Source organism: Rosa rugosa, chromosome 1 (assembly GCF_958449725.1).
Source record: "Rosa rugosa chromosome 1, drRosRugo1.1, whole genome shotgun sequence".
Taxonomy (NCBI): Eukaryota; Viridiplantae; Streptophyta; class Magnoliopsida; order Rosales; family Rosaceae; genus Rosa; species Rosa rugosa.
The window spans coordinates 45,154,976-45,168,595 of NC_084820.1; the positions used below are offsets into that span (position 1 = coordinate 45,154,976).

Consider the following 13,620-nt stretch of genomic DNA (forward strand, 5'->3'; position numbering starts at 1 on the left):
TCCTCACCAAACTTCTTCCATTGGCTTCGTATGGTCCTTGCGCACCTGTCTGTGGCAGCCTTGCACGGCGGCACGGCACCTAGCGGCGGCGGCGGCCCGGTTTCGATTTAAGCTCGATTTTGGTCAACGCCGGTTTTCTCCTAGCTCCGGCCACCAAAACTTCCGATCCTTGGCTCCATGAACTCCCCTCAACCTGCTGATCATCATACTAGGAGGATTGCACCTAGAGTGACCGGTTTCACGTTCGTCGGAGCTCGGTAAGTTTTCAATCCGAAACGAAAATCTTTCGATCGGTATATCTCGAGCTGTAGTGCATCGTTTTGATTGATTCTTGAACCAGTGAGTTCTCCTTGATGTTCTTAACAACTCTCTAGAAGGGATCGAAGCCTGAAATTGAAGTTTTGACGTCGAAATCAAGCCTTGCCGGATTCTGCAAATTTCGCCGGATTCTGGAAATTTTCCGGCCACCTCGACTGTTTTAGGTAATTTCAACCACTTCCGGTCATTTTCAGCTTACATGATAGTTATGAAAGTTGTTAAGCATGATGAGAGGAAGAGGAGCAGCCCGGCCCCGACACCATTGGCGGTGGTCGGCGGCGGCTCTGCCCTAACTCCGGCGTCCCTTTTCCGGCCACCTCCGGGGGTCAAAAATATAGTTTCTGTGCATTTTTAGATTCTATATTTCAATACGATCATTTCGATATATTATACGCAATTTTTGGATATCGTATGATTAAGTTATGAATTTTTAAGTTTCGATCGATTTCGATCGTTAGATTTGTGATCTGTGAAGTTAGGACCGTCAGATGGACTTGTAGTTTTGATATGATGATCTTATGACTGTCCCAGTGACTTTGTGTGGTCATGGGCGAAGATCCGACCGTTGGATCTTCGTATAAATGCAAAACAGTGATTAGCGAGGCGATTCGTGAGAATCCGTCCGTCGGATTTTCGTATAAATTTGTGGAGATGTTTGTAAGGACGATTCAGGAAGATCCAACCGTTGGATCTTCGTGATAATTTTGGAGGATGATCCTGAGGGCGATCCGTGAGGATCCGACCGTTGGATCATCATTAATTTAGAATCCGACCGTTGGATTGTTGTATTTGTATGGTTTTTGAATAAATTGCTAAGTTAAGATCGTGTTGGATTAGGTGATTGACGGATCGATTTGGCGGACAATTTGTGAAATTGTTGTTGAGCTGTTAAGAAGATGCAGCTGGATTAGAGGTGAGTAAAATCGCACATGGTTCCTTCATGAACCGAAATTTAGTGATTTATATTGAATTATAAAGGTGTGGAAAATTGTTTTAAGAAAATAAAGATTTGTTTTGAAATAATATGAACTTGATCGACTACGGTTCATAAGGCTACTACTCACAGGTAAGGAAAATGAATTTAAGTATAAAAATGAATTTCTTGTTTTTATTGCATGTGAACTATAGATGGTATTAGTAGTCACTCTTGTGTAGGTGATTACGTATATATATATATTTACGTGAAATATATATTGAAAGTTATGACATTGTGTGATGTATTGAGTTGTTCGTGATAAAGAGTAGTTGAGTAAAGTGCGATAGTTGAAATGTGTAGACGAATTATATGTTAGTGTCAAGTGTTCTCATCGTGTGTCGATGATGGTGTCAAGTATTCTCATCGTGTGTCGATGATTGTGGCAAGTGTTCTCATCGTGTGTCGATGAAAGTGCCCAGTATTTTCATCGTGTGTCGATGATTGTGGCAAGTGTTCTCATCGTGTGTCGATGAAAGTGCCCAGTATTTTCATCGTGTGTCGATGATTGTGGCAAGTGTTCTCATCGTGTGTCGATGAAAGTGCCAAGTATTTTCATCGTGTGTCGATGATTGTGGCAAGTGTTTTCATCGTGCGTCGATGATAGTGGCAGGTGTCTTCATCGTGTGTCGATGATTATGACACGTATTATCGTAAGATTGAACCTTGGCCAAGGTGACAGGTTACGATTCAGTTAGAGCTCTAGTCTGTCTGCCATCATACTGTTTGAGGGATAACCTCAAGTTTTTATGTGTCTTTGAGTATGACATGCTGCGTGGAAGGGTTTTTATAACTATCATATACCCTTGAGTATATATTGGAAAGGGAAAGTTTAGTTGTTTGGATGGTCATGGTGAGATGTGAGTTGATTGATGTTTGAAGTGACGTTGTGCACTTCAATTTTTATACTAAGAATCACTTAAATTGAATTGTTCTTTAAAGTCGTGCAATTCCTTGTTTACTCATACGGGCTGTCAAAAGCTTACCGGGTTTGTGTTGTTGCAATCCCGGTACACTATTCAAATTGTGTAGCGGGTAATCCTACAGGTCAGGAGAATCAGGACGGTGATCGTGCGGGTTAGAGAATTTGTTTTAGTTTACAGCAATTGTAATTGTGAGGTGAGTTATGCTCATTTGAGCCTTACAATATAATTTGGTGAGAGTGTGCTGTAATAAACAAATTTGAGATTTGGTTTATGTAATATCGAGCGATGTGAGGTGTGGTTGTTTTGAGAAAAAATTCAGGTTGTATTTATGTGAGTTGTATTAATTCATGTTTCGGATTTGAATTTGTTATTCAAAATTCGGGGCGTGACAGCTGGTACAGGATATCCTTAGTTTGTCTCGGCAGTTTCAAAGTGTTGTTTTCCGCCATGTGCACAGGGAGGCCAATTTTGTGGCTGATAAATTAGCTGATCTAGCTCATGGCCAGCCTGGGCCTTCTATTTGGTTTTTCTGCCTCCCTTTTTCTGTGTCCCCAGCGTTCCATTTGGATCAGCTGGGGGGAGGTGTCCCTCGTGGTTTTGTGTTTTAGGTTTCGTTGGTTTGTTTAGTCATCAAAAAAAAAAAAACTCATTTTCTTTCCTAAAACACTTGGTCACCAATTATTGTTAGATATTAACTCTCTTTGAAAGCTCCCACTATCCCTTGGCGGTTGGTGTAGGTTACAACTTGTTTATAATGTTCATCAAGTATTCCTCATTTAACGGCGTGGACCTTGTTGGTGATTCCTCCTAGTCTAGTGCATCCCTATTTTTCAAGTTTAAGTCCCTGTAGCTACAATCTCTAATTTTCCTTGGTATTTCTATATTGCAAAATTGCAATAGTTTACTATGAGTTAGATCCAACGCTACACCACATTCGATTTAGTTTCCATCGGATTATAAGTCTAAAGAGCATGTGCCGCAATGTGCAAGCTCATATCGGATTCAGTCAATGGTTGACATAAGTAATTAAAGAAAGAGTAGAAAGATTCACAAAGCCATGGATAGCCTAACTGAAAATATGCATTACGACAGTGAAGAACTACATCCTCTCAATAATTCAGATCATCATTATCATCTGCACAGAAGCAATAACACTGATCTTCTTCATTAGAAAATAGAAACAGAACATACACAGCCACGAGCCACAAGCTCTTGAGCCATAGAAACGGTTTAGGTTTACATCAGGCATATTATCTTAGAGACACAGGAGCTGAATTCAGAGAAGCATGACCGTTTTCGTAACCTTTTTGAGCACCATTCCGAGGATCCTCATTGCTTCCGATTTGACTACCAGTCGAAAGCAACTTCTGCGGTTCTGCATCCTCTTCTTCTCTTAAGGCTTCGACCCGTTCAGCACTCCCAAACAACTGTCTCCTACAAACCTCATGCAAATTCCCAAACAACTCTTTCTTAAGATCCTCGAATGCCATGTCCAGCCTCTCCAGCTGCTCCATTGCATTCTTGTTATACATAAACAACCCATAGTACAACTCAAAGCTATCCCCAGCCGTATTCTCCACCAAGTTCAACAAAGTCTCATACCCTTTAGTATTAATCGGCGAGGACTCCAATCTGAATTTCTCCAACACTCTCCCCATTGGGTGTGTCACAAATTGTGATCCTGCAGCATCCCTATCGTGCTCGGCACACGACATTTCCACCATTCTACACCCTTCCCTTGCGAAAATGTCCAAAAACTTCTCACACCTATTGAGCCTAAAACCACAATCCCCAATCCTAACCTTGTCATACACAAAAGGAAGATCAACCCACGAGTCCTTACCACTCTGTGGACCAAACATTGGGTGTGTGCAAAGAATATCAAACTCAGCAGGCAAGTAATTGAGGAACAAATCTCTTGGGAATTCCTTAACTGAAAGAACATCAACAAATAAGGTATTTCGAAGAAGTCTCTGAAATGGGAAGGTTTTGATTACCTTTTCACTGGACATAATCGAAGTACATAAGAGAACCACTTCTGGGTGTTGCTCACAGAGGTCATTGGGGTCAGTGAAGAACGAAACGCCGACGTCTTGGGCGAGTTTGGAGTAGTTAGAGCGAGAATGGGCGAGGACAGTGTGACCTTGTTGGACGAAGGACCTGGCCAAGAACTGGCCGTAGTTGCCGAAGCCAATAATGCCAATTTTGAGAGCATTGGATTTTTGGTAGTGGGTTTTGAGTTGAGACTCGTAGTCAAAGGGCTGTGCAGCATCGATGGCTTGGATTGTTAGGCGTTGGAGATGAAGATGGGTCCGGTTTTTGTGGGGTTTTAGAGGTGGGAGAAGAGAGTGAGAGAATGAGTGAGAAGATGGGTAGAGATTTGGAGGGAGGAGTGAAGGTTTGGTTTGAGTGGAAGAGAATGAGAGCATTGTAGAAACAAGAAACAAACACAGAGAGCGACGAAGAGGAAGAGGGAGAGTTGAGAACTTGAGATGTTGGAATGAAAAGCAATGGTAAGTCCACGAAACTGGCTCTGGAATATAAAGAGGAAATGGTGTTTATAGACCTCCAATTATTAAATGAACTTGTCATTGCTATTGTACGTGTGAAAAAATAGAAAAGGTTGTTTTCTTTGTAATTGTAAAATGAAATTCGTTAATAGAAAATAAATCTCTGAAATGGTTCCCACAGTATTATTCCATGAAAATGAAGATGATGTTGATTTGGCTGGGAAATAATGAATGCCAGTTACTCGCATGTGACCTTCTTTTGCACAGTGCATCCGACTCTTTCTTGTTTGCAAGCACAGATTTGAAACGTGCTGAAGTCATGAGCAAAGCATCAGTGGAATATTAGAATCTCCCACCCTTTGTTTTGCTGGGCCAATAGAATCTCCCCACTTGTATTTATGGAGATTTCAAGTGCAATTTAACGACTCAGTTGGAGATACTCTTAAACTCAAAGCAATTCTTGCTCTGATTTTACACTTCTATTTTTATGACCATATTAGATGAAATTTTTAAGAGTATAATTTACTGTTTCAAATGTTTTCATTTGAACTCTTTCAACTCTTAAATGTCGTTATTAAAAAATTTTCAATATAGTGGAGTCAGGACAATGAGACATGTTCAGGTGCTGTTTTAGTTAATCTTGATTTAAACTTGCTTGCTAAACTAATCTAGTCAAGACTCTTAATCGGTTCTTGGCTTTTGAAGGAGCAGTTCTTCTATACAGTCGTTATGCCACGTGTGCAATGCAGCAGGTCAATTGAAGAATAGTGTGGGGCAATTTTAGAATTCCACTGGACACTTGTAAATGTGGTATGTGTGTAACATTTTAAACAGAGAAGTGTGATTGAAGGGCGCACCGTGCCACATGGCGCAACAGCCACACCGAAGACCTTCTCCTTTTTAAGACCAGTCAGTGATCCTCTCATACCAAATTACCAATCACAGAGTTTAGAAGAACATAACTGACTTTAAGTTTCACGTTAGAAAAATGACAGAAGGTTCGAATCACCCAAAGAGGTGTTACAGGCACTCTATAGAAACCAATAGAGGCAACGAGAGTTCACCAGTTTCTGTCAACCTTAAGCGAGCAAGTCCATTGTGCATGCATCCAAGCAATCAGTTCAAGCAGGTTTACCTATGCTTTGCAGCATTCCTTGATGCGAGTTGGCGAGCCTGTATATGTTTCATCATGATGTACGAAGACATCATGCAGCTTCAGTACATGTTTTTTCTCTGCGATAACTAAAAATACGAAACTGAACCGCCAAACTAATCCTCAACTTCTACGAAGACATTGTTTCGAACACAAGCAGGACACATAAGCAAAACATCCAATTTCTCTGAATAAAACATTTCATATAGAGATATTTCATTTCGAGAAAGCTAATTTTCGTCATTAATTCTCAGAGTTGATATCAAATTGAAACACTAACTAAGAGGGGGAGGATAGAGATACTGGTACAACAAAAGTAGGGCTGATAAAACTCTGCCTTGCAGAACAAAAATAGAACAAAAAGAAATATAGACCACTTTGCCCCGTACTCAGGAAAGTGGCATAGCCTCATTTCCTTAGAAGATCTTGAAGAGCAAGCCACCGTGAGTGGCAAAGAAGGGAGCAAACACAAGGGACTCCACAGCCATGAGCTTAATGAGGATGTTGAGTGATGGGCCTGAAGTGTCCTTCAGTGGGTCTCCAATGGTGTCACCGATCACTGCAGCCTTGTGTGGGTCGGACCCCTTTGGGCCAAGAGTCCTTGCATGCTCCGAAGCACCAGCCTGCAATCACCCCAAAATAAACCCATTAGCAAATGATGTATATGGTTCGAAATGATAATAACCAGAGAGCCTAAAAGGTAAAAAAATGCTTACCTCAATGTACTTCTTGGCATTGTCCCATGCACCACCAGTGTTGGAGGCAGATATTGCTACCTGATAAGAAGGACAAATTGCAAATCAACATCTACTCAGCAAATGAAAATACTCATTTAATCAAAAGAAACCTGGAACCAGTCAAAAAAAAAAAAAACAAAATGAAATATCTATGTTTAAAATTACCTGGACACCAGAAACAAGGGAACCAGCCAGGACACCAGAGAGGGTCTCCACACCAAACAATGTTCCAACAATGAGAGGTGTAAGGATGACAAGGGCACCAGGTGGAATCATCTCCTTGATGGATGCATCAGTGGAGATCTTGACACAGGTAGCATAGTCGGGCTTGGCAAGACCCTCCATGAGTCCTGGGATGGTATTGAACTGCCTGCGAACTTCCTCAACCATTTTCAGAGCTGCACTTCCCACACTCTTCATGGTCATGGCAGAGAACCAGTAAGGAAGCATTGCACCCACGATCAATCCGATAAAGACCTTTGGGGTTAGGACATCAACTGTTGAAATTGCTGCACGACTGACAAAGGCACCAAATAGTGCCAAAGACACCAAAGCAGCAGATCCGATAGCAAATCCCTGGAATCAAATATGCAAATAAATTCATTGGTACACCGAAAAGACATTTCGTATAGATCAAGATAAAATATAATAGAAACAGCTAAGCATGACAAAATTCTCATCACAGGGCACTGTTGCTATAATGCCGAGACAGAGCACCCGGAACATGAAGCAGTTGAGGAATGTCCTTACAGAGGACAATAGAGAAAAGGCAGTTTAATAGAAACATAAGCACATTAACTTGCCTTCCAACTCAATACCACCACTGATAATAGTGGCAATATAGCACCAAAATCTAGCTGTATGACTTTGCAGCCACCTTTGGAAACACACAAGTATGCTTATATAATTGAAAAAGAGAGAAAAAAACTTGCCATGGCATTTTTGTATTTCTAAGGTTTAGAAAGAGATCAAACAGAACAAGAGAGGTCAAGTGGATATTCCTACTGAAGCATTGCTTGCACAACCCAAAAAGACAACATGCTACTTCCAAATATAAATATATGACCATTCCGAAATAAAAATTACCTTTCCAATTGCAGCAGTGGTATTCCCAGCAGCATCAAGAGCATCAGTTCTCTCACGGATTCGATGGCTCATGCCAGCCATTTCAGCAATACCTCCAGCATTGTCACTGATGGGCCCGTAGGCATCAATTGCCAACCCAGTAGCAATGGTGCTCAGCATCCCAAGAGCAGCCACTGCAATGCCATACATAGCAGCGAAACTAAAACTAACAAAAATGCTGACTGCAATGGCAAAAATTGGAATGATGACTGATTTGTATCCCAGAGCAAGCCCAAAGATAACATTGGTGGCAGCACCAGTCCTACAGGAATCAGCAACATCCTGCACGGGGCTGTGAACAATAGATGAAATGGTTAAGTGGATACAGGACTTGAAAGTAGTAAAAGAAGAAAGGTATTATAAAGTATATTGTAGTACCTGTATGCATTGCTAGTATAATACTCGGTGACGAACCCAATGATAAGTCCTGCCCAAAGACCAACAGATACACACAAGAACAATTGCCTGCAAAACAATACATCTACTTAATTAGGGCCAGAACCAATGCATCTTATACCATCTGCAATGGCCAATCAAATGACAACTTAATTATGGCCAGAACCAATGAATTGATTCTAAAGTCAGGTTAGTACTTCCTTAGTTGGTAACAAAATTCACACAGATCTTACCAGTTCTTTACAACTTTCTGAACTCCAAAATTGTAAATTGTGAAGGATGATGGCAGAGCAACCCAGCTTACAATTGCAATTCCAATAGTCATAAGAACAGTGGAGATGATAAGCTGCTTTTTCAAAGCTGGTTCAATGTCCTTGACCGCCTTGATCTCAAAGAAATCAGTGGCAAACAAGGTTGTGATTAAACAAACAAGAATGCCCATAGAACTGACGAGGAGGGGATACAGCATAGCGGTGAACTCATGGTTGATTCCAAATGAGGAAATGGAAGCAACAACTAGAGCAGCACAAGATGATTCAGCATATGAGCCAAAAAGATCGGATCCCATACCAGCAATATCCCCAACATTATCACCAACATTGTCAGCAATCACCTGAAGGTTAAACCAAAAACTTTTATCATCAAAGCCCCATAATTTGATCTTAAAGACAAAGTTTAAGAAAAATCAATAATACTTACAGCCGGGTTTCTTGGGTCATCTTCAGGAATGTTTCTTTCAATTTTTCCAACAAGGTCGGCACCAACATCAGCAGCCTTGGTATAGATACCACCACCTACTCTCCCAAAAAGAGCCATTGCTGATCCACCAAGACCATAGCCAGTAATTGCCTCAAAAAGGCCTTCCCAGTCATCACCATAGTACAGCTGAAAGAGATTGATGGTAATGTAAAGGACCAAAAGACCATTGGCTGCAAGGAGAAAACCCATGACTGCGCCAGACCTAAAGGCCACAATAAAGGCCTTCCCCACACCTTTTCTTGCTTCCAATGTTGTCCTGGCATTGGCATAAGTGGCGATTTTCATCCCAAGAAAACCAGAGAGGAGTGAGGTGATACCACCAAGTAAGAAAGCAACAGTGCTGAAGACTGCAGTAGCAAGTGCTGGCTTGCAGGTGTTTGTCACATCGTAAGTGCACGGCTGGCTCTCTGTGCTGAAGCCCTTCACGGACCCAAGGAAGAGGAAGATCAAGACCGCAAAAATAACCATGAAGACCCCGACATACTGATATTCGGTGAAAAGGAAGGATGTAGCACCTGTACAACAATAAACACATATTTTTCAATAAAATGGAGATATTTAATTGCTTGCAACCAATACCTATAGACATAGATTAAGAGCATAGCCAAGAAATAGATTATAAGATAATCTGAATAAATCAGAAATAAAAGCCAATGATAAAGGACCAAAATTAACACCAGAAAGGCAGCTAAACTCTTCAATGTTGAGGACAACATGATGACAGCAGATTCCAAAGTGGCATAGAATAAAGTAATTAGGTTAAGGCTAACACAGAGAAGGAATAAGAATTCAAAGGATTCATGTATATCTCATTATTTGAACAAAGCTTAGCAGCAACTCAAATATATCTTCTTCTTTTTTTGGATAATAATTCAAATATATCTTTTTAAAGCAAAGAAAGAATCATATCTGTCTTCAAAAAAAAATTAAATTAAATTAAATTAAAAAACAATCTGTCATTACTGACGGTGACTGGTGTCAAAGTAATACCAGCAGTCGGTAATAACTGCCAGCAGATAGTGTTAATAGCAAAACTAAATCCATGCTCACATAGCATGTCTCTTCTTTTTCAGGAAAGAAACAAAATCATTTCAAAACCTTATAAAAGATATTCTTTTTTTTTTTAAGAAAAAGAAACCTTTAATTTAGATACAGACAAATCGGAACAAAATAAAAACATCAAGATAACCTTAGTTTTTTATACTCAAAGATGCTCCACCACATGCTACATGAAATCACGTGACACGTGCGTGCACCTCAGTTCATGATAATACACGGTAACGCCCACAAAGCCAACTCACTCTAATTTATGTAGGACAAAAATGATTAATTGCGAGTTATCACTATGAGAACAAAGGACCAAAAATCTATCTTCTCTAGATTTAGATCTGAATAATGTACTCAAACACAAAACTCATTTCTAAACCAGATCCTCATCACCACCCAACTCATGAGCTCTACAATAATACTAAAGAAAAAACACACAACCATTCACAGACAAACGACACCGTTTGATTGGCTGCTGAGATATAGCATACCACAAAAACCCGAGTTTAACTGAACCACTGTTACACTTTCCTAGATTTTCTCCGTTTTCAAAGGTACCAAACTCGAGCTCTTCTAAGCAAACAAGCACAGTTAAACAATTCTAACCTTAAAAAAGATCATGATAAATTCAAAACAAAACACCAGATCTAATAAAACGTCGAAAGGATTGAGTAGAGGAAGACAGGTGTACCTTCGGAGATAGCATTCTGAATCTCGGCGCACTTAGCGACGACGGTTTGGTCGTTGACGCCTTCCTCCTCCTCAATGAGGTAGTCGTTGAAGCCGTTCTTCTTGGTGTTCGTTCCCGCCGGCGGCGCGTTGCGGTCGGGCGTGACCCTCACGCGCGACACCAAGTACCACTGCGCGAGCGAGAACAAGATCCCGACCACGGCGCACACCGGGATCACAATCTCCGTGGCAAGGTACGAGAGCAGCACCGCCATCCTCGCCGGAACCCTAGGTTTCCGTACGCCGGAGAATTCAAAAAAAACTAAACTCGAGAGGCTGGAGAGTGTGAGCGAGAGAGAGAGAGATAAAAGATATGGAGAGCCTTTTGCGAAGCTCGCGGGTGGGTTTATATTCCGAAAAAATATCACATATTCGAGGAGGATATTGGGAAATGGTTCTCTGCGGTGAGGGTGTATGGTCACTATGGTGTGGTGTGGTTTTGGTGGACGGTCAGGATTGGAGAATGGTGACAGTGGTGGATAATAAAGTTGGGGGGAGTTGTGCTTAAAAATAAAGCTTGGCGCATATTTTCGACGCATAGATGTCGGAATCGCCTTTCTTTTTTACTCAAAATTCTTAGTGTTGAGCTGTTGTTTTCATGTTTTTGAGTAAGGATTCGCTGCTTCGCAACACCAACCTCATGATGTACCAAAATGCAACTAACATTTATGGAGTTGTGATATCACATCTAGTTTGCAGAAAAACATGCAACTAACCCTGTGATGTCTCATCTAATTGATGTTTGTACTCCCACCTGGTTGATCTCTCACATTCTGTATAACGCATATCTATTTTATGTGTTCTGTTAGTTATATGAAAAAATTAACACTGTGAAAGTCACGTGTTCAAATCTCATTGATGCCTTAGAATATGTGAAATAATATAGGGTTAAACCTCTGTGTATGAGCTACTTATGTTTTTTGTAGTTGTTGATTATAAGAATTTGTATAGTATATCAAGTAACTATAATAAACAAGAGAACCCAACTCATATCTATGTTCATTGAACCGACAAACCTTAATGTGGAAGAGGCTAAAAAGTTTGTAAGGTATACAAACCAATACGGCAATACTTAAGATTTGGTATACCAATTAGAGTGAGAAGATTTTAACACGGTCATGGCCGCTCCTCCAGGTTTAGAGTGACAACAGGTTTGTTGTTTTAGTGATGAACATGTGACTTGCTATTGGAGCATGTATGAATTGTAATGCAACTATTGCTACTAGCATGTGGCTTGTGCTCATGGAAATAATCCTAGCTAGACTCTAAGATGCAGAACGACGTTATGCCTCATTGACTCATTCTTCTCTCCAACTGAGTGTAACCCTACCTGGTTGATCTCTGCATTATGTATAACTCATATGTCTTTTACGTGACTTTGTTGGTTATATAAAAAAAAAAAATAACACTGTGAAAGTCATGGGTTTAAATTTCATTAACACTTTAAGATATGTAGAATAGAGTAGGGTTAAACATTTGTCTACTGGTCTTATGATATAGTGAGTCACTCATGTTTTCCTTGTAGTTGTTGATTACGAGAATTTGTATGGTACATCAAGTAACTATAACAAACAAGAAAAATTTAGAGTTAACTCTCGCATCCATGTTCATTGGACCGACAACCCTAATGTGGAAGAGGCTAAAAAGTTCGTAAGGTATATACTCAAAGACCAGTCCAATACCTAAGATTTGGTCTACCAATTAGAGTGAGAAGATTTTGACAGATCATGGCCACTCCTCCAGGTTAGAGTGACGACAGGTTTTCTGTTTTAGTAATGAACATGACTATTGCTAATGGAGCATGTTTGAATTGTAATGCAACTATTGCTACCAGCCATGTGCTCATAGCGTCATAGACCACTAATCCTACCCAGACTAGAGAATGCAGGACGAGGCATAACGTCATTCTTCTGATATTAGCATGAAATGTTGGATGAAGAGAGGCATATAGAGAATTAATCTTTCGAGCATTTTGGGTAATCTTAACCATCTCGGGTACAACTAAAGGTTGAATGTTTATATGCTTCTCTTGCAAATGAAGTACTGGATGATGACAAATTCAGCAAAGTTCCATTTAGCATTAAAAAAAAAAAGTTCAATAAAATATTAAAAGAGTCGGGAATATTAAAAGCTAAGCTTTTTCAAGACTCGTCATGTTGTTATCTTACTAAGAATAGGACTAAGAGGTGCACCATGAAACTAAATCTATAATATGCACACCTAAAATGTGGCCTCAAAATTATTGTTAGTGACATATATATTCTGGAGGTCATTACAAGCAATATTTTTACTTTCAACACATGCACTCCTTTTGACCTTAATGGTTAGTGTTTTGCTAGAACTCCTTTTATATATGTTTTGTTTCTCTGGCCGAGTAAACAGACATGTTTATCACAGGTACTTGGACCTTAGTTTATATAATAATGCTCTAGCTGTGATCTTTTACATTCTCTCAAAAAAAAAAATTGTCCTATTTTTTTTTTTTCTTTTACATTTGATCATTACAAGTTGACAACTCACAAACACATAGTTAGTTCGTGTGGAGGGATCACATGCATTGCTTAGTTATAATTTGATTGGTATTATTTCTTTGAGATCCCAAATGTGGGCCTGCATTTGGATCAAAATTGGGTAGATTGCTGTATTAGGAAGTTAATTGCATGATATGCATGTGAATTGTGATATGATTGGGACTTTAGAGTAATGGTGAGGGTGGAGGCACACAATAATTGCCCAGTTTCATATTTTGTAGTCGAGGATATTGTGAGTAGTTTTTCGGGCGGTTGCAGAGTCTCCAGACGTCCCGCGTGTGTTGAATGGCGTGCACAGCATCCTTTCGGATAATTCTCATTTTCTTTCCTATTAAATAAATAATTTTATTCGCTTTCACTAATTTATTTGCCTTCTCTATATCCACTCAGCCAAATATCTCATTACACTCCAAATC

At 40.0% G+C, this 13,620-nt stretch overlaps 2 protein-coding genes across 3 annotated transcripts; both read right to left on the reverse strand.

Moving 5' to 3' along the window:
* Window positions 1-3,277: 3,277 nt before the first annotated feature.
* On the reverse strand, window positions 3,278-4,778 carry LOC133725061 (arogenate dehydrogenase 2, chloroplastic). Its single transcript, XM_062152088.1, has one exon. It carries the CDS (start codon window positions 4,644-4,646, stop codon window positions 3,468-3,470), a length of 1,179 nt encoding a protein of 392 aa, XP_062008072.1. The 5' UTR covers window positions 4,647-4,778; the 3' UTR covers window positions 3,278-3,467.
* Window positions 4,779-6,044: 1,266 nt separating this feature from the next.
* Window positions 6,045-10,993, reverse strand: LOC133725060 (pyrophosphate-energized vacuolar membrane proton pump). 2 transcript variants are annotated; one of them, XM_062152085.1, is made up of 8 exons: window positions 10,636-10,993; window positions 8,838-9,412; window positions 8,372-8,751; window positions 8,121-8,207; window positions 7,704-8,034; window positions 6,783-7,193; window positions 6,597-6,656; window positions 6,045-6,503 (listed from the first exon to the last, which is right to left on the reverse strand). In XM_062152085.1, exons 1-8 carry the CDS (start codon window positions 10,886-10,888, stop codon window positions 6,297-6,299), a joined length of 2,304 nt encoding a protein of 767 aa, XP_062008069.1. In that variant the 5' UTR covers window positions 10,889-10,993; the 3' UTR covers window positions 6,045-6,296. The 2 variants fall into 2 exon arrangements, with proteins under 2 accessions (XP_062008069.1, XP_062008070.1); XM_062152086.1 differs by lacking the exon at window positions 10,636-10,993 and adding an exon at window positions 9,575-9,695.
* Window positions 10,994-13,620: the final 2,627 nt, after the last annotated feature.